The 22,737-nt window shown below is 33.7% G+C and overlaps 2 protein-coding genes across 2 annotated transcripts in view; both read right to left on the minus strand.

Annotated features, from left to right (window-relative positions):
• LOC149771161 (transient receptor potential cation channel subfamily M member 3-like) overlaps positions 1–3,040 on the minus strand; it is a 60,466-nt gene extending 57,426 nt beyond the window's left edge. The window contains exon 1 of the mRNA XM_089948793.1: positions 2,869–3,040. Within this exon, the coding sequence (XP_089804919.1) occupies positions 2,869–3,040 (172 nt within the window). The remainder of the gene's footprint in view (positions 1–2,868) is intronic.
• Positions 3,041–4,009: 969 nt separating this feature from the next.
• LOC149771162 (transient receptor potential cation channel subfamily M member-like 2) overlaps positions 4,010–22,737 on the minus strand; it is a 48,143-nt gene continuing 29,415 nt past the window's right edge. Inside the window, exons 4-9 of the mRNA XM_089948792.1 lie at positions 15,610–15,766; positions 14,133–14,310; positions 10,512–10,675; positions 9,436–9,634; positions 7,027–7,133; positions 4,010–4,137 (exon numbers count right to left, since the gene is read on the minus strand). Coding sequence (XP_089804918.1) covers positions 4,015–4,137; positions 7,027–7,133; positions 9,436–9,634; positions 10,512–10,675; positions 14,133–14,310; positions 15,610–15,766 — 928 coding nt within the window. The 3' untranslated portion in view covers positions 4,010–4,014. The remainder of the gene's footprint in view (positions 4,138–7,026; positions 7,134–9,435; positions 9,635–10,511; positions 10,676–14,132; positions 14,311–15,609; positions 15,767–22,737) is intronic.

Genomic DNA, 22,737 nt, shown 5'->3' on the forward strand with positions numbered 1-22,737 from the left:
GTTGGGTGTATCTGCCTGGTTTGTATGTGGGTTGGATAATTGCCACGTGATTCTCTATTTGCCCTTGCCCTTTTGAAATTTGTTTTCAGGTATTTATGTTTGCTGTGATTTGCACGAAAATACTTGGCTGCTTCAGTAGCAATAGCAGATGTAAAACTACTGAGACTGTTTAATTCATGACGCAAGGCTGTCAACTTTTCTTGCACCTCTTGGTATTCAGATATTATTATCAATCGCAAATTGTTCGAGTTGTTGTGCTGTTGTTTTATTAGTAATCGTTGATGTTGCAGTGGCAACCGGTGGTGGCGATGGTGGACCAAGTGGGTCTCAATAATTTAAATATGTCAGCCTTTATTATACAACATGGTATGTATAGTTCGTGTTGATGTGCGATCTGTTTGAGCTCAGGCTCGGCAGGCATGCGCCTCTAATTAAGTGGATCAATGACTTATTTTAAGGATTGAGCTTTACCAGGATTAAAAACTTTAATCGCTTCAGTAGTACCTATGATTTCAATTATTTCTATTTTATTGTCTTTTGTATATGTCTGTGCAATGACAGGTATCGGTTTATTTTCTCGCGTCAAATGGTATTCACGAACAAATCGACATAGTCGGCAAAATTGATTATATGACTTGACCCCGATACCATATGTAAGACATGTCATGTACCTGGTCCATTACGTAACACCACCGTATTTGTTTCACTGTGCTCGTAATGCCATGTTCTGCACAAAGTTAGCATATTCCAACATAGGAACCTTTGCATTTATTATTCCTAGTGGATATTTTTATATAAAGGCGATAGTGCTTATCTAATTGTGCGTAAACACTGCTGTGTTGTGTTATCTTGTTATAATACTCCGGTGCTACTTTATACAAAACCAATGGAATCTGATGTCAGCACAATTAATACTAAGTTGTTGATCAGCCCTTGTCAAATAATTAATTACGGCTATTTCAGGGTACTGATAGCGAAATTGCTTTGCGCGCGCTAAATATAATATCTTTCATGAAAAAGTCTGCATCGATAATCTCAAATGGTCCATCACTGAGTACAGCACCAGCATGAATTTTGACAGAATTCTGAACGTATCTAATAATGTCAAACGTCTTGCAAAATGTATCTTTGCTTTTCAGATATTTATCTTCGACAACTGACGTTACTGATTTTATCAAATACTTACGCTGCATCACTTCTGCATCGTAATATATTACTTTGCAACGCAAATACAGTCGTCTGGCATGATAGGATTTGATTTCCATACTAATACACAAAAGCATTTGTTTATTTGATTTGTTCTTCGATATCATCTTTATTACAGCTGGAATATGTTTCACTAAAATTATCAAAAAACTTTAGATTCAGTGGGCGAATTATTACTTTTCTCTTGCGACTTTACTTTTCACATCACTATATTTATAATCGTGTTTTGCTAGTAAATCTGCCCTAGTTTATCTCGTTCCATTTCTTAGATCACCTCCAAATTATTCGTCTGATCAATGTGCTTATATAATATCTATGAGAATGCATACAGAGTATTTTGAGCCTCTTTGAGAAATCTATATAATGCATCCAAACAATAAAGCTATCTCAGTTCCTACGTTGTATTCTTTATACTCTAGTCGATTGGTAAATTAATTATGTGAAGATAGACCTGCATAAATCCCTTCAAAATATTTTGAGGGGTCAAAAGGGTCAAACGCCCACTTTTCACCACTCATCAGTATCGCTTATTCATGTATACGGTAGATATGGTCATAGATCCCATTTCAATAATAAATCGTATTATTATTATTATAGCATACATTCATATTCTCTTATCCTACCCGTATGGATATAAACGTTTAGGACTTCCATGAATAAAAACGGGACTAACGGGTATAGTACAGAGGCTGCAATTTACGTTATATGTTTATAATGAATATATATTTGTTTACTATCACAATGAATATAAGTAGTTTTACCAAATATAATCTAGTATTGCAGCCATCTGCACATAATTTGTCACATCATGACTGCGAATTAGCAATATCAAATGTTTTTAAGAAACTTACAAAGAATCCATGGGGTTAATAAGAAATCCTGTATATGTAAGTGACACTCTCCTCGCATTCCATAGTTTGCATCAGCAAATCTATGCAGAATCTATTTTTCACTAATACATTCGACTCGATTATGACCACACTGTATGTATGATCAAAAATCGACTCTTATATTTATTTTATTTCTCAACAGCTACTGCAACATCACATTCGTGTGAAAACCTCATTCATAATCATATAGATGGTTAAATGTTTAGTGCCGTAAATTAGGTATAATCATCATCATAATCCTGTTCTGGAGAAAACTTAAAAGGGTAATATCAAGGTAACTGCAAAGCTAATTCAAGTAACAAATCCAAAATTAGTCTAACTATAAAAAATATACAAAAGTATTTTATGAACAATTATCATGCTAGTCTACCTATCTCACATGACTAGCTGAGATGTTTTACCTATCTACAACATATAATACTAAGCTATCTGTAACAATCAGTTATTGTTGGATGTTACTGTTACAGCAGACTCCGAGAAAATCAATTATATTTTTTAACGTTTGTATATCTTGTGTTCAAGTCTATGCTTAACATATGCATTACTGTATTGGAATAGGTATACGTATATCGCATTCATTTGGTTTCATTAAAGCTGTAGAAATCTAATGGAAATTTCTAAATTAATTTAGTTAGTGTGGTGATGAGTTTAAACTAATATTAGAACAAGCAAAATTGGAACGGCTACTTTTGTCACTGTAAATACGATATCATAATATAATTATCTAGTAAGGCAATCAAAACATTTATATTTCACTGCAAGAATCATTTACCTTTCATCAATGCATTAAGCATGACAGCATCAATGCCATGGTTATCTCTGCCCACTTTAAATATATGAATAAGATCGGACTTGGCAAGGCATTCCTTGATTACATCGATATTACAATCTATCTTTTCCTTCTTCATTTTATCCTTGATCTTACATTCCAGGCTTTTTGTCATATGCTTTTCGGTTCTGTTGAAACAAATGTATTATCTATTAAACCATTACTAAAGAGATACTCACTGAGCCATAGTTCAGCGTTTCAACCATTTTCCAGAAAAAAATATTAACAACTAATTAAACAATAAGTGTTAAATTGTTAATATAAATATGTTGTACAATGTATTTATCGACCCAAAGTTTATATTGATCATCAACTGTATCATTAAACACATAGTTTGTCACAAACATGCTGCATACCATGTTTCCGTTACCATTTTTTCAATATTATTATATACTGACTGGCTCCTTTTCCTTTTCTACAATGGTCGCTTCAAAACGAGTGATGGACCGACAAATAAACTCTACCTATCAATCCACTTACAGAAATAACTTAGCTAAAATACCATATATGAAATTTTGTCTGCTAAATTATTAAATCTATCATATATCAGAACTTTTATGCTGAATCTATTCAACAAGACATTTTTTTGATTTGCTTAAAATAATTTTTATATAAATGCTGCATATGATGGGTGATGACGTAATGCCTTACTTCTTACATTTATATTTTTCGTCAAACAGCTTGCATCAAAATAAGAATATCATTACGTTTTATACAGCTTTGTTCTTAGTGATAAGTTCACAAGGTAACGACAACGTGTTTAGAATATATAGCTGGTCTTTAAACCTGAATGCATAATTTTCGTTTTTATTTTACATACATTCGCAAACATTTATTTTGCATTCCAAATACCTAATAATTTGCACATGTATTACCAATATACACGTTGTGTTTCATTTGCGATTAATATCCAGATTTTAATCGAATCTGCCTTAATTCCGTGGTTAGTGTATCAGACTCAGAACCACAATTGTGCTGGCCTAAACTTGGTTTTACTACACTTCCCAAGGCGTGATATAACCTTTCAGAATTTGATGAGCCATCATATACCAACAAACAATTTACGGCACAGAATGTACTTATTCATCTTCAATGAGAATTTGCATTCATAAACCTCATGTTTGCTTGTCCCTCATTATCTTTGTCGTAATCCTCAACCTTTGCCAGGTGTTTGAAAGCATAAGCTAGTATGTCTGCTGCTCCTCCAGATCCCTGCAATAAACAAAATTTAAAGATGCATATTTTCCTCCGATGATTGAGGAACACAATTTTTCATTCTCCTTTGTGGTCTTGAATTTTCAGTGTTCACCTAATACGAAAATATTTCCAGCTTACTTTCATGACTTAACACATGTAAGAAACAAAATTCAATCATTTTTGTGAAACCGATAAACTACGTATATGTTATGCATTTTCGGAATATTCTGTGTATACTCAAACTTTTGTTTTCATTTATATTTCATTATGGGAATATTAGTTCAAACTCTTGGTGTTAATGTATCCATGTTCAAGGAAGAAAGACCATTCACACATTCTACATGCCTTTTGTGTGTTGTTATGTAAACCATTCTCATACTTTTAGAAAACAGTCAACTCTGAATAAAACAATCAGCAAAGGACCCAAATCATGATATAAATTATGTTCCATATTTCTTATAAATGTTTTACATAATACTTTAGATAAAAATGGAAAATGATTGATAAGATTCAATATTTTGTTATATCTGATATGTTGGAATTGTTGACTACTGTCATATGTGGTATAACATCATGAAGCCACATTAGATGCTTAAGATGACTTGGCAGTAAGCATATTTACTGCATAATTATATCGCTTTGTACATGGTTTATAGTATTCACTCATTAGTTCTGTTACTAAAGAGAGGCCCGGATAGGTCGAGTGTCTAAAGCGCTCACCGTTACCGATCATTGCCATCTCACCTGTGTGCGTGGGTTTGAGTCATGGATTCGGCCAATGTGGGTATGTGAGAAAGCTTGCCAGTAGCTTCTAGTGGGTCGGTGGTTGTTTCCGTTTTTTTTTGCCAGGTTCTTCCTGCACCAGTTATGCTGCCGTGTTTAACTACAACTACAACAGTTACTAAAGAATTGACTTTTAATGGTTCCTAAATTAGGAGAAATTTACAAAAATCACTATAATTTTTAATCGTAAATAAAAAGTTCCAGACCCCTTCCATTAAATTAAAAATCATAATTCATTATAGTAGCTAGTTTTGTAATGGCAACATGTGTACTGATATGTAAAGTATTTTCACCTGTTGTGATTAGATTGTCTGCTTATTAGAAGGCATGCTGCCTTAATGGCAAACACTGCAATAACTTGCACTACGTAATATGTATAAATTCAATTTATAACAAAATTCATTTTTCATTTTAATTGTATGCAATGTTAAATATCAATCAAAACGTTGCCCCGATTAAAGTGTTACATTTGTCAACAACAAATTTGGTTTCAATGTAAATGCCTATCCTGGTGATAGTCAAGGTTACCTTGGATTGTATGATTCGTAACTTACAAACTTAAAAAGGTTGCAACAAATTAATATGTATTAATATGTAATGCACTTTAATGTTAGTGTGATATTTAAGAAAATGGGAGAAAATTGAGAATATCAATGACCACCTTGAATCGTTCATATGGGATTGGACAAAGGACCACATATGTGAAAAGCTGTTCAATTCTATATTTAAAACTAATATTCTATTATTATCAGTCAACTTTTAAGTATGTTTGCATTAGTCGTCTGCACCTTAAGTGTTACCTATACTTGTGGCATAACTTCCCAATCAAAAGCAAACTTCCCAATCAAAAGCAAACTTCCCAAAACTTTGCATGTCTTTGAACCGTTTGGATTATTGTGGGTGTCAATCTATAGCACTGTTTGTATATAAGCAATGTTGTACAATTGAGAATAAGTTATTAGGTCATGCAAGCCTATAAAAAACGACTGGACAGTTTCATTAACGCTAAACTTTTTCTCACCACTAACTGGGTGATCTACTTATTCATACTTAATTACAGATCTTTTTGAATTGTTTTCAGCATTGAAAATGATCTTTTCACACCTGCATTGCTGTGAATCGGTGTAAAATATGCATTCGCCAAATTGTTTATTTTGTCAGCTCTTGCAATTCCTGTTTGTGTATTATATGTGATATTTAACATTTTCATTGCAAAAAGGGATCACCAGTTCATACTGCTCCTAGCATTAAAATTTTATCTACCAAGATCATTCTGCTTAGCTTATTATTGAATTACATGTGTAGAGGAAATTCAAACATTTGCTGATCACAAACAATTCAATAATATTTAACAGCGTTCCCATGCTTTCTTAATAGGAAATTTTGGTTTGTATAATTTCTAATGAATTGGGTTGTTCCACTTTGTAAACTTTATATATGCCTGCTAACTACAGCAATGTTGAAGGTACCAGTAACACAAAATAGCTCAAGCTACTGTCAATAAGTGGATGATTATTTATCGCGTACTGCGTTTAACTTTCAAATCATATCAATGGCAATTAACTGTATTAAACAGCAAAGGAATATTAATGTTTCAAGAGCATATACCATGATGATATGGCAATCACAACTGTTTACTGTTTACACGGTAAACACATGAACATGTTATATGCTATATGTTTTAAAGTGTCATATTAAGAATATTGTTTATAAAAGTACGATTGTATTGGACGGTTTGGCTATAACACTTTCGCTTGTTTATATTGCAAACAAGAAATCGGACTAGAAACATCATCACAATACAAATATTTTCAAGGATTTAACAACCAGTCCTTATTGTAGTAAACATCATAGGTTTAGTTTTCAATCAAAAAAGCCTACTAAACACGCACATCAGATATAACGATACATGATTTGCATACGAATGCAATTAATGTAGACCTAGGTTGACCATTGCTCTAACTGAACAACATTATACTATGTTTGTTTGAAATTTACAGTAAAAAGAATATCTTCTATGCAGACGATCCCGGTCTAGGTGATACACATTTGATTCATCTTGTTCTAGTGTAACTGCAGTATTAAATGTTATAATTTATATACAATTCAGTTTTCTGTTACCTCTATAATGACAACCGGTGTATTGTCCTTCAGAGCATTATTAACTGTCGTCAATGTACGACTTCGTCCTCCTAGAACCATTATTAATACAAGTACTGGTAGGACATCTGCAATGAATGGTATAAGAAACACAGATTTTACATTCAACACAGCATGCTTACAGGGCATACTTTAACTTCATATATGATATGCCACGAACACGTTACTTTACATCAATCTTTGTCCTTTTCATGTAGTTGCCTCAGACTAAACGTCACGCTGCTGAAATTACAAGGTCCTGAGACGTTCCTCTGGATCGGAACGTTTGCTAGATAGAATAACCGTTAAACCAAAAAGTAATCCAAGAACGTCACAATTGTGTTCTCCAACAATATGATATCGGAAACTTTTGAGAGTGTGAGGATGTACATTTATTGGCACTGCAAGATTTTTAAAATGCTGGAATATAAGAATACATAATTTAGCGAAGGGAGTATATACAGCTCAACTCGATGGTGTAGATTTATTTTATCTGTGATATGCTATTTATAAAGGCATCATGACATCTTTATATTTTAGGAGAAATACTCAAATTGGGCATGGTGAGTTGCTGATAAGAAATACACAGAAGCAATAGATAATTATATAAGTGAAACAAATATTTGTTAAATAACTCATATTATAGTAACGATATATAATGCACAACTCAGGAGGACCTTATAGATTCTCTTAATGTTGTAATCTAGCCTATAATTGGGACCACCTTCAATGCCTATACTATATTTAGTGTATGCAAGCAATGATGCTTTTATCACCATGTATCTTCTCACTAATGATACACTGGGTGATAAAGGTGCGAATAGACCACAACGAATACAGTAAACCCTGATCCATATACTGGAAGACTTGTCTTTGCAGATGATATTAGTCTGATGGCACACACTCCAGCACATGCAGCTAAGGAGCTTATTTTCTCGAACCCAAACTAACAGCCTAGAGATACCTGCCGACCATACGAAATGCTATTGAGAATGTCGCTAAGTTCCAATACTTTGGCATCATTGTTAACAAGTCAGGAGGACAGATGAGGGTTCCAAAGGCAAGCACTCTCGGGCCACTGGAGAAACAAAACTTCAACTCCAGTGACTTCATCTGCGCTGGTTCATATGGCAGAGACCGGGAGACAAACAAACTTGAAACACCAGCTACAGATTTTCGTCACTACTTGTCTCCAACAGATCCTGTACATCAGATGGCCACATTGAATCAGGAACCAGGAATTTTGGCAAATGACATTATATACATAAATATCCAACTTAAAGGAACGCAACAGGAGATGGACTGGACATACCCTATCGAGAGTCCAGCCGGACATAGCACGCCATGCCCTGGACTGGAACCCTGAAGGCAAACGCAGAAGGGAATGATCAGCCATGACTTGTGTAGAACACTCTGTACCAAATTTAAGACCATCCCCATTTGAAAGAAGGTGGAATAACAGATAGCCCTAGATAGAGAGCAGCCGTGAAGACCCGAAGTACCAGTCTGAACAAAGAGGAATGATGATGGTCTAAACATTTTAGAAACCAAGACTTTGAAATACAGCAATTCTTAAACATACAAACTCTATGTGTGAATTTATTTTTATATTTTGATAAAACATGACACAAATAATTTTAAACTATAGATGTTGCCTACATTACCAAACATTTACATTCAGCCTGGCTCATTGCATAAGATCGGAATCTTTAAACTAAGTTTTGAAATTATACTTCAGTGTTTAGGACTGAATTTGTACATTAGAACGAATGCATATCTCTTCATTATCATGACAATATAAGTATGAGATGAAATTGAATAAATATGTCCCAAAATATTATCTTTTCCTTGAAATTATTTTAACTTCCATCTCCAGAATATGTTGAACCTTTCTGCACCTAGTAAGACCGGAAGATACTAAATTCTTCTTTTTCTACGTTACATTTTTACCACTGATAATAATAATAATAATAATAATAATAATAATAATAATAATAATAATAATAATAATAATATTATTATTATTATTATTATTATTAAAAATAATGAGCAGTACATGCGAAAAAAGTACATTTAACTGTGATACGTATAGATAATGTGATGTCAGATGAGACCTGAATATAAGAAAAACTTTTAACTTGATTGTGAGAGTGAATTTCCCTAATCAGCCAATTTTTTTAATGAACTACAAAAATAACATTGTTTGTGATTGGTCAACAAAAAATCTAAAGCTGAAACCCAGACGTTTTAAAGTTTTCGTTGTCTGCTTACCATTCTCAGTAATGAACTCGTTTTGTATGTGATTAAGTGATGGCAGATCTGGTCATCACTCTTTACAGACAGACATTGCTTGGATGCAGGAAATTATTAAATATCAAGAAAGAGCATTACCATGTTTTTTGTCTGTTGTCATTTTGGATATTGCCTGTTCCAGTCGAACCCTGAAATCACTGATACTATCGTTCTCAGTTTCAATCTTGTGCTGGATTCCATCATCCACTAAAATATAGTGACTGTGATTTGGGTCCAGAAAGCACTCATTTGAATTTGGCTTCCCGTTGATATGGTATTTCGCAGGCTCAGATGTCCCCTATATCAAGATAAAGTATCACAAGTTATAAAAAATCGTCCATTTGTTTAACTGATATTTTTTTCTTCTTCTGAATTTATCATTTTTATGTTATGCAGACATTAGCATGGTTGAGAAAGTGAGGGTTGACTAATTATCTAACAAAGAAGAAAAGAATTATGTTGTTTCCACAGAAAAGTCATTTTAATTGCTTATTTGAAAATGAACTTTGAAGCACACAAAACGGATTTACGGTATTTTTGTAATATATCATTTATATCATTGCATATTAATTAGAATGGCGGAATTAGGATTATGAGATACTTAGACTGAGTATCTGCAAGGTCAGTGATGTAATTCCTTGATCAAGCTCTATTTAGGGCAGTTGTAAATTAGGGATAATATAGTTATTATATTTGTGTGTAGGTGTCATTATATTCGCGTGGTCTAACCGATATTGACTGGCATCCTATACAGGGCTTGATGCCAGAGTCTGCCAGCATTGGTTCACAAACGTAGAATCGATTTAGTCATTTAAATTTGAATAAAGCAAATTTATATTCTCCTATAAAGAAAAAGTAAATGGATTAATGCAGGCGTGGAGACGTTTAGACCCATATCTTCGTCAATTAAATTAACTATATTCTGAGTATCAGCTTGTTTATGGCAGAGCAGTATGTGTGTATCTATAGGGCTTAATTATCACATCAGTACGAATTTGGCTATATAGTGCCAATGACACTAACTATTTTTAAAAATCTTCTATTTACGTTTGATAGTTTGTACAGTAAAAGTTCCCACTTTTTAACAAACATGCAACAAAGAACATAGTGAACAGACTTAATAGTTATTTTAAAAATTACATGGATAAACAACATCATATCACACATAATATCACCTCTTTGAGCTCCAGGTCCCTTCTGTTCTGAATGACTCCCCATGGTGCTATACCAATGGCAACAGCTGGTTTCCGATTTCTAGTGTTCATTGGATTCTTTCTTACTGCTTCTCCAACATTTTTCACAACACCAGCATAGGTCCCTCCAGTTATAATCCAGGCACCTGAAAGAAACGTAGTTGTGCTATGTTACGTCCCATCTATATCTTGAAAATCAAAAGGCACAAATAAAATTCCATGCAATGCTAAGTAATTGGAATTACTTTATTACCTGACAATACTATTAGTGTATCACATTAAACAGAATACAACTGTCGCCACGTCAAACCCTTTATTTGGAGGAATTAGCTGATTTAAGCAGAATACTAAGAAAGCATTCTCGAAAGAGGAAGTTCTGGTGTAACATGTATTTACTTGAGCCGATCATTGTCAGACCCTTTAGTCAGGGTTTGTCTAAAACCTATGATGCTTCTAGATCAATACTGGCCTGCACAAAGACAATTCTGGTAAAAAAATAAACTGTTAGGATATAATGGTTAATCACTTATCAACATTTAACAATGGAATATATACGTACGTTTTCGGCAATGATGTTACCGATTGAAATTTGAATTTGAAACAAATCTGATGATTGCAATTACAACTGTGCGTTGTTGCAGTGCACGTTGATTTTTACTGGAAAATCAGTTTGAACCAAGCTTATCAGCATCTGGTACAACTGACTTCTGAGCGCACGGACTCCATAACAAACTAGTCACAAGTGCCATTGATTGACATTAACACTAGTACGTTTAGCACATAATCATCCAATAATGTTACACTTGTTCAAGCAGCGGAAGGGGCCCAACTTAAAAATCATTTTGTATACTCCTACTGACAAAAGGACGGATCCTCCTGAAAATGATTATCCCTGTCAACTGATTATGGTCACCATAAATCCAGGAAAAGAATCTTCGCGACCGGACACTTTCTTCAAAATACCCGTACCCCATACCAATCAAGCGTCGAAATAAAACACTGAGATGCCTGCTCCAACCTTTGCTGCTTTTTCCAGTAACATCATTTTCAATGTATTAACATCACGTTAAAATTAATTGGAAACATTATAATGCTAATACGAATGATTGGAAAAAATTAAAGCAAATGGCTCCACAGAGGAAAGACAACTTATTATTGGCACATGCCAGTGGTGTACGTAAGCGGTGCAGACGGTCCTATTCCATATAAGTAATGAGTGTGGATGTGAGGTGAAAAACTGTAACGCACATGGTGGGTGAAGAAAAAAGACGGTGGAAAATAAAGTATGAATTCTCCTAACTGCATGCAGGAAATAAATTATCCAAGGACAAATGAAAGGCACTACAATTGTCGACAATCAATTGTGATCTTTTATTCTTAAAAAAACTATACAGTTCAAACATTTTATATAAGTTTGTTCAAAAGAATTAAACCCTTTTATAAATGCATAATTCCTTGCTCATTTGGGAGGTATGATGCAATAGGGCCTATTAAAGCCTTAAAGATTGGGTGTCACGTATTTTTGATATAATTTAAATTTGATTTAATTTGTGCTTGTTTTGATTTGATTGCTTGTGGGTTTTGCAATCTTTTTCTTTTCTTTACCTGTCAATTTAATGTAATTTTGTTAGCTCGGAATATGATATTTTCCAGAAAATTCAGTTTGACCTGAATCTTTCCATAAATGCCTAATAATAAAATAAACTGTTTCTGGCCTTGACTGAGCGTCAAATAAACAGGATTTTGTCTGAGCAACATGATTGGGTTTTATCAAGAACATACAGGGGCTACGTAATTTTTATATGTAAACATGATCACTTGTCAAGTTGTTTTCTTCTGCTGTAACCAGTTTTAAGTTTTTGAGTTACATTTTCATTTTTCAGATTCTAAAAGATTAATTCGTTTCTCTGTAAATTGTTTGTGCTCATAAAGAATTCTTAAACAAAGACATTACTTAAAAAATTAATTTGGATTTCCAAGACCGGAGGATTAATTATTGTTTTTCTACAAGGAACTGTAAACTTTTCAACATAGTACACGTTACTGTATACGACATCGACTGTCATCTTGGATTCTTCGTCGGGACTCGAACTTGAATTTAATAGAACATTTTATTATTTGGACTTCAAAATATTATTCTTGGATTATTCTTGGATTATCTTTCGATTTGATTCTTTTCTAATATTTTTTTTTCATTTTTAAAATATTTTAACAGGGAAATAAATTATCCTATTTTTGAAATCTTGTTCCTTTCACTCTTTCCGGTGTTACTGCTTATTCGAGCCTAAACACGTAACATAAGAGGGGAAATAATTCATGTTTCCTTAAACCCTATCTTATGCACCTTCTGCATGAACGTGCTTTAGGTAGGTTGGCCGATTTTATGATTTACTTCTAATGTTCTCGTTATATATATATAGATATGCCAGTCTGTCATTTTTATTTTATCTTTCATTTTTGTTTAATTTAATTTTGTATCTATTGTAAATATATTTTATACTTATTTTTTATTTTTAACTGTAATGGAGAGGGGGTGAGAAATAAGGCTGATCAAGGCTTTTCTGTTCATAATTGAGTGCTTCTTACTGGCAATAATGAAAAATTTCAAAAGAGTTTTTCTTAAATTCGGCATGGGAGTCACCATAAACTACAAGATATGTACCATTTTTTAACATCATGTTTTGTTGGCTAATGTATTTCCTTTTCACAACTCTATTTCTTAAAATGTATGATACAGATATAGACATACGGAAGTGTATTAGAGGAGTTAATGATACAAGCCAAGCACATCAAATATTTGTATGCTGTAACCAAAACATTGGAAGTTTTATGACATTTAATACGATTTACCAACGAAGTTTGAGGGCACCTGAACTTGATAATATGATTTCACGATATATTAGAGGATATTTAAAGCATTAATATGTTGATAGGCAAAATGTATAATACGATTTGACAATCATATTCAAGGATACATGTATTCCTAATATTTAACATAACTTAAATTCTAGGATATCTGAAAAGAATTATAATCTTGAATTGTTTATAAGTGGGATTGGCTGCCATATTGAATTTGGACTTTAAAGACCATCTTTAAGCTATTTTAGTGTCTGAAAATGAGATTATTTTGATTTTCCGAGGGAACCATTCTAAGTTTACAGACGCCTGTGGCAATCAACATGAGCCGTTTCCCACATAAAATAGATTGTGGCCTACTATCAATATGCAAATGTTTCAATAATTGTCTTTAGCAACTATTTAATAAACAGGTGCCCTGGGAACCCTATATCACCTGGTTTTTCAGTGCTACCACTACCACTACTCATCTCTTCCTTATTTGCTTTTTTCAACAAAGTGACAGAAAAGCTTAATGGCCTAGCAAACATTTTTTATTTGGCTTGATGACTTATGCCGGTTCTCTTGTATTATATTACCGCAACCCCAACCAAACCACACTGATGAATGTTAATGTTCTCGCCAATGCATTTTATGTCAGATAATTAAACAAATCAAAAGGATTATGAGACGAATGTTTGTGTAATATCATGTTACAATGTATAGGACAAGTATGAAATAATCTTAAACAAGATGTTAAATACAAACCCATGTTGTGTGCTGCTTTCATCAGGCCACTTTCAAACGCTAATTGTACACGTGTGTCCATCTTGAAGTCTTCTTCATCACCAGTCACAGAAATGATCACGTTTGGCTCTTCCATTCCCCACATTTTCATCATTGTCATCATCTTTGGCATTTCAGTTTTTATGTCAACACGGACAAACTGCGAAATTGAAAATAATATAGCATATGTTGACTTTTTGTGTTTGATTGTTTATATGTCGAACTAATTATAATTTTACAGCCTTGTTCAAGTATGTTAAACTATAAACCTCCAATAGGTGGCTATCTCTTATTACTGTGAAATCTAGCTGGAAATAAATAAATAATACGGCTAAAATTACGCACATAGTTATCATTTGAATAGGCTGATTACCATTATGATACAAGTTTACTTACAAATCAGTACTTTGTTAGATAATAATTGCTTGATTGGTGCAAAAGATAGCATTTCATTTGTTACATATATATATATATATTGCCAAATAACAAATGATGTTTTGCATCAGTTAGTGAAATAATGGGCTATGAATGCCTACATGGCCATTGTGTCTTGTACCACAGTCATGTACACAATTAACCTGATTCTACACAAGGTCAATTACAAATTACAATTAAACATAACACATGATTAAAAACTAGCAAACAATAAAATTTAAATATGCGTAACTATATATATATATATATATATATATATATATATATATATATATATATATATATATATATATATATATATATATATATATATATATATATATATATATATATATATATATATATGTGTGTGTGTGTGTGACTTAAAATGGATAATTATATTAAAGTACCAGAGTAGTTCCAAGAAATACTAATTGTGACCTAGGTCAAATACAGTGTTTTATAATTTTGTATACTAGAACAATTATTAATCCATGCGATAACATTTGAAGCAGACATCATTAGTACTGTTGCGCTCAATTATTGATTTGGTTGGAATTGTTTTTAAAAAATACTATTCTGTGGAATACCAATGTTCTTAAGAATATTCTTGGAAAAAATCATGAAGATGGAATTATACTGCATTCAGACATCGTGGATCATATTCAGATTCATCAAAAGACTGTTGGTACATCATCAGACCACAGTCCAAAGGTATATCAATACATTTAAGACTACAGGCATATCAACACAGTGTTGGATCTCTTTTTGGAACAGCACTAAAACGTAATCAGAACGTTATTCATTAGGACTTTTGATAGAACTTTGTGGACTATTTGGAATTTATTTCACAATGCTTTAAGTTCTTTTTAAAATTTTAAGACAAAATATTGTTTGTTGAAATTTTCAAAAGCTGTAATCTTCATATAAATACACATATGACCTGTATTTTAGAGAACAAGGTTTTAATTGTATACATAATTTTGCAAGTGTGTCATGTCGCAATTGCGGCGAGAGAGATCAACTGGTATACAGTCAATCTTACTTTTCTTTCAATATTTGCTACATCATCATCAAACTGAATCTTCCCAAAGGCATTAGTAGGTACAGGCACTGTGTCCATATCAACATTCCATTCTTCGTTAGCTCTAGCAGTTTGAATGGTGTCATGGTCCTTTTTGAGAGTCCCACACTTACAAATTCTGCAACAAAGAAGTACACATTGTGCATTGTGGCACGATAAGGTAGCATGCAGTGTTGATTAATAAAGATAACTTAATATCCCTCTACAATGTATTAATATGCTTTAAGATCACATTTGAAAATATTTGATATATAGTGCCTATTAAAATAAAATTATAAAACTGAAATGTTGAAAGAATTGCAGAAGAACTTTAGGAACATAAATCCTTCAAATTTCATTCACAATTTAAATAAAACAAGATAAAACAAAATATATAAAATCTACGTAACAATGCATTCTCTAAAACTATTAGAATGTAGGGTTTTATTTCATTATATAAAAACACACTGCGAACGATTTTCGCGCTAAGTACAACATCATACAGTTTCTAGGACAATTTATCAAAAAAAAAATAAGGTGGTAGTTGTTTCATAGACAACACCACGTGTTTTTCCCCGAGTGGGAGGAAAGAACGAACTTGATACGGCATTGAAAGATCAAGGCCATCTTTCTGTCTGCATTCCAGATATAGATTTACTCTGTAGCTTTGAATTTGACTACAGTGATGCATGGGACATAGGAATGGATTAAGTCTACAGTCACATGCAAGTGGAGCCTTTCCTTAAATGTCAAACGTAAAGTCACACTTCACTCGACTTACAGAATAGACACTTAACTTCCAAACACATTTCGAGGTATACTTCACAGATTAACAGTAATTATAGATATTAAAGTTTATACAAACGCTTACTGATCTCAATGCATTCAGGCTCACTATTGTCATGTTTACGTTTAGTAAAGACAATATTGATGCATTGAACATAAAGTGATAAGTTTTGCATAAGTGATTCCGTAGAGATCGAAGATTCTGCTTCTTTCTAACCTTTACAGAAACACGTAATATAATGCAAACAAAATTTAATTTTCTCATTATTCAAAATGTGCATGAACTTAATTATGCCAATGCTGAGTCCATACAGATGACACATTTTAAAAATAAAAAAGCTCATTATATTGCAGGACACTTTCTGAAGTTAATTGTGCAGAATCCGTCTACCCTTGTAAAACCATAAATATGTTCTTCACAAAATACATACTTTATTGTGGAAATCATCTCCATTCTGAGGTTTAACTATATACAGCTGCTTCGGATAATGGCCACATCTTGATAAGGATACGATTTAACGGATTCATAGAGTACTTTTGTATTGATATGTTTGGCAGGTGCATGTAACCAACTGGCTAAATGGATTCGCAAATAAAAATGTCTTTAGATATAGATAAAAACATACTATAGTATACAATTCAATTGTCTGATATCAGTATCCTATTCAATTCCTACAGTTTGATTAATTAAAATGCTGACGTCCTAAATGCCCACTACAATTATAATCCAATCATTGGAACTTTCATTGATCAGACTACTAAAGGATCGTATGTCTGCCTAACAGCATACTTACATATTAAGCAATGCAGATATTAAAACAAAAATGAAAAACACCATCAAAGATAGCAGCAACAACAACAAAACATTTTACAAATTTGTTGAACCATTACGAAATGATCATGGCTGCGCTACTTTATAGATTCACCGGAACAAAAAGATATCCTACATGTAAGGTATGTATTGGGGAGCAAACTCAGAAGAGAATTTAGTTTATCTGTTTTAATAGCAGATCCATATCAGTATAACTGTCAAGGATGACATTATTGTATGAATAGATGATCAATATACATGCACAAATCCACGACAATGTATGTATGTATGTATGTATGTATGTATGTATGTATGTATGTATGTATGTATGACTGACTGACTGACTGACTGACTTTATTTCCTCTTTAAAAAGAGATTACATCAGAATAAACAAACTCATGATAATACAAGATCATAAAATAAAACAGAAAATTGACAAAAATACAAAAGTAAAACTGTGTCAGCTACCGTATTGACAAAACGAAATATCTCAATGCCTGCAATTATGCAAATCTGCAGTCATTTGGCGGAGCAAGGCACTAATCTTTTAACAGTTGCTTGATGATGATAATATTTCGAAAAGTTAATACGTCTATAGTGTTATGTGCTTAACATTAAGTTCGAGATAGTAACGAAAATGAAATGAAAAACTTATAACAGTGTAATTCTATATGTAGTTTTTTTTACTTCATATGACGCATGTATTTATGCATATATATACTTGTTTGCGCGTATGCGTGCGTGCATGCATTTATCTATGACTGACTGTCTAAATGACTTAGTTACCTCTTCAACAAAGAGTATATCAGGTTGCTAAGATACATATTATACATATCATAGGATTATGAGACACATCATAGACGAGAACGCAAGCATGATATATACATCGTCAACTAATGCATTTACAAAATGAGATATATAAATACAGAAAACCATATAGAAATCTCTTGGAAATAAACATAAACAAATACATAAACAAATACATAAACACACACACAAACAGCTGTCATACAACAAAATTTGCGGATTTGACAAGAAGACTTTGGCCTTTAATTGTTTATATTTAATGTTAATTTACTACTTAATTTTAATATCATTTTAGGGCATGTTAGCTGATAGTAGGGCACACATTTTATTGTAGAATGAACCTATGCTGTTTGCGGTCACCAACATGAGCCTATCTGATACGTCATCGTCAATAGACGACATGCAGTCAACCCTGCTTCCAAGAAGTGTCTCCAACAATATATCGTCTTCTTGATTGAATAAGTTAACCCCGTCTCTCACTTCTAAAGAGTCAATCACTCTCTCAAAGAAAACGTTTCGTTCCTCAAGCAGCATTTCGCAGCCTAAAATAAGATGTTTCGCTCTGTCGTCAGTCTCTTTTCCACAGAGTTTGCATACCATAACTTTACCAACAGGCATGATATATAGTTTCATTACTTCAGAGAGAGGCCATAACATGGATGGAAATTTACGCCCAAGAAACCATATATTACTTGGTTTTAAGTCCAAATGAATGTTTCTGAAGTGAATTAAATCATCCCTTAGTTCCATATTTGCTCTCCAGGTAGTTTCTTCATGGATTTGGATAATATCAATAATATGTCGATTCCAGATGAGTTTTTCTTCAGTTTGTACTCTTTCTGCATAGTCTAAAAGAACACTTCCCATACCATATTTCTTAGTTATTTTGTCAATATCAGGTATAAATCCCGTCTGTTTTAGCGGGTTGTTCAGATATTGACATAGGCGCATAATGAAAATCTTTTTCCAGATAAAAGTCCAATCGCCCTTACACAATCGGTTGAAAAAGAGAAATTTAATCCTATCTATGTATGCTTCCATTGATCAGAGTCCTAAGGTACTACTCGTTGCCTTCGTAGGCGAATATTTATCGAAAGCTTGCATACGTCGCGCTGCATATCTCTGGCATAACTCAAGTTCTTCTATATTCGAGTTTGTGATACCTGACCATAGTTCACATCCATATAGGACCGAGGGTAGAATAATTCTTTTCCAAATCTTCAGACTTGTTAGAGGGTTCATTCCTCCATCTTTGATACCAATAAAATATAAAGAGTTTAACAAGTGTTTGCCTTTATCACATGCTTCTTTTATCGCATCGTTTGGTTTTAAGTTGTATTTTAGAGGTATGCCGGCATACGTCTTACTTTTGACTGCCGGAATTGGAGATTTGTCGAGCATAAAGGAAGGTATACCAGTCGTTCTTTTGTTAGTAAACAAGATGGTGCAACTTTTATCTGCATTATATCTTAATCTCCACCTTTTCGCATAGTCGGAAATTGTATCAAGCAGCTGTTGCATTGAATGATGCGAGTTAGACATTACAGTTGTGTCATCTGCAAATAAGACACAAGGCAGGTGGAGATCAACAAGATTTAGACCTCGCAAAGTGTGATCTAACTCCGTGATCAAATCATCTATCATTACAAGAAAGAACCAGGCAGACAAGATACGGCCCTGTCCTACACCCTGCCTAATATCGAAGCGTTTGGACAGCTTGTCCGCATATAAAACAGAGCTTGTTACTCTCTCAAACGAATCTTTCATGATGCGCCAGGTCTTCCCTTTGATGCCAAGTCTGTACAACTTGTAGAATAACCCGTTATGCCAAACTGTGTTGAAGGCTTTAGCATTATCAAGAAATGTAGCATAGACAGGAGTATTTTTATCCAAATAGTAGCATATAGATTCTTTGATACAGAACGCTGCAGTGATACTACCGCAATTATTTCCAAAACCATGTTGCAACGGATTTGGAAAAGAAATCTGCTTAGAAAATATAAGTAGTCTACTATATATAATTTGTTCTAGAACTTTCTGAAGCACTGGAATTATAGTTATATCGCGGTAATTATTCATATCTAATTTGTTCTTTCCCCCTCCTTTGAATATTGGTATAACCAAACCTTGTTTAAAGTGGCACGGGTACTTCTCGGCCTCGTACACTTTTGTGAATATAATTTCAAGTAATTGTACACTGCTTGGAGGGTCCGCAAACAGTAAATGCTCAGCAACAGTACCGTCGTGGCCACATGCCTTATCTTTATTGACAGAGCTAATTGCACTACTGATTTCGTCTCTAGTGGGAATTTTATCAACAAGTTCATCAAAGTTTGAATAGGTTTCTTTAGTTTGTTTTCTGACCTCTGCTAAGACCATCTGGTAATGATTTTCATCGTACAGATAAGTATTGTCAGGCAGTGATAAACTGGAAAAACGATTTGCCCATAACTCTCTAACAGAGTCGTGATCGCGTACGATTTTTCCGTTTGATTCGATTTCGTGAATGTAATCGCGTTTATTTCTTTTATTCCGTATAAACTTATAGAAAGTAGAAATATCGAGCTCTGCAGCCTTTTCAAGCTCATTAAATTGTTCTCTATCGTATATTTCTTTAGCTTTCAATAATTCTTTTGAAAACAATTTCTTCGCTTTCTTATAGTTCGCATATGATATATATTCCCAGCCTCTTGGCCTACCATTAGAAATCCATACCCTGCGTTTCAGCCGCATTTCCGTGTGAAACTTTTTTACGTTTAATAGTTTCCAGTAGGGGTTAGCGTATGGGCAAAACCTCTTTATGGGAAGAAACTTAGAAGCTGCTTCATGTAAAATCTTTACCGTGTCTTGAATAATAATTTCAATATCGACGTTCGTCGCTAGTTCTGCTTTATGCATTTGCGCTAACAATTCATTGCGTGTTGCTTCCTTATATCTATTTATTTGTTCTGCTGAGGCTTTCTTCCAATTTATGGAATGAATGATATGCTCGTCAGCCATTGGTGCCTTATGTACTAAAGGTGTGACCAACTCTATTTTTACAGGAAGATGATCTGAAATGTTCAAAGGATGATCATCTATTATTTCTGCCTTAACCACTAAATCGAATTTACTTTTTTGCAATAGTATATGGTCTATCAAAGATTTTGATTTGCCATCAGTTGAGAAAAAAGTAAAATCTGGCCCTTCACAAATGGATTGACAGATATTAAATGTCTATTGCTCAGAAACTTTTCCAGAATAGTGCCTCTAGCGTTTGATGTTAAACAATTTGCTTTGGAGCTAAACAGTGAACTTAGCTGACCATTGAAGTCTCCGGCAAGTACGGGAATGCCTTCTTTGCAGAAAATATCAAACTGATCCTTTAGTTCTTCTATTGTTTCGGAGTAACTTGCAATAGGAAAATTAGTTGATGGCAAAAGTGCTCCGAAATATAAAATATTTAAGTCTATCATTACATTTTACCTCTATCCCTAAAACTCTGTCACTGCCAGCGCTCGACAAGGGATTAACGCGGAGTGATTTCCTATAAAGGATTGCTATTCCCCCGAACCCAGTATGCCTTAGCCTTTCTTCGAAATTTACTGCTAGTCTTTTGTCAGAGCGTGCGAATGATTTAAAATCTGGATGTATATTATCTAGGAAACTGAGCTGCTCCGGGAGAAGCCAATGCTCAGTAAGTACAGCAACATCTACCTCATTTAGCAAAGAATACAAGTAAGGCGACCCGTACATGACTCCTTTTACGTTCCACGTCAACAAACGAAATGTATGACTAGACATTAGTTGACTTAACGAAAAAAAGATTTTCAACACAAGTATTGCAAAGACTATATAGCAATTTACCATAATATATGTATTTTACTTACTGCTCCTTTATTTATTTACGCCAGTACTGATGGGTGTCCTTATCACCATAATCCTCATACCATTCTCTTGCCCATACAAAATTTGGTCATAAACCTTCCTCTAAAACTTTCTCAAAGTCTAACTTATCTACCGTGATTAAAACAGTAAAAGTGTCCTTTCCTCCTTTTACTCGCCAATGCTTTAATATTTGAGAGTCAATTACTTCTACTCCTTTAATTTTAGCGTGTTTTTTAATACAGGTTCTCATCTCTTCTCTTGTTCTATCAACTGGTATTCTTGACATTAGAACTCGACGTTCATAAGAGTTCCTCATTCGTTTATGTGGTCTGCAGTTTCTGTTGGTTGTGATAACTAAAATCGGTTTGTTTACTTTATCAGTGTCCTTCAATGAGGTGCCCGGATTGTTTGCTAATGGTGACCTTCTCTCCCTATCGTTGTTCCTTGTGTGTACTCGTGCCGAGTATTTCTGATCTTGGTGATAATCACGTACACCGTTATCTTTAACTAATGTATGTTCTTCGTTGGAGGTATTGAGTATGGTGGACAGTGTTAACGTCACTCCTTCCCTTGAGTCAGTTGACTTGGCCGTATATTCCGTTTGATCCGATAAATGCTTCCGCCGTTTGATATAATCAGAGTCCAGAGCATTTATCGCTGTAGCCCTCTTTTCCGTTTGTGTTTCATTTGAATGATTGCCCATACGCACTATATCAGCTAGTAATGTCTGAGTTTCTGCCTCACATTTTGAAGTTACATTTTCTTTAGCCTTGTTATATACTTTATCACCGAGCAATTGGTGTAGAAACAGCTGGTGAGCATTTATAGTTTCCAGCTGG

The sequence above is a fragment of the Sinohyriopsis cumingii genome, unplaced genomic scaffold, assembly GCF_028554795.1.
Source record: "Sinohyriopsis cumingii isolate HCF-2022 unplaced genomic scaffold, ASM2855479v2 utg002092l, whole genome shotgun sequence".
Classification (NCBI taxonomy): domain Eukaryota; kingdom Metazoa; phylum Mollusca; class Bivalvia; order Unionida; family Unionidae; genus Sinohyriopsis; species Sinohyriopsis cumingii.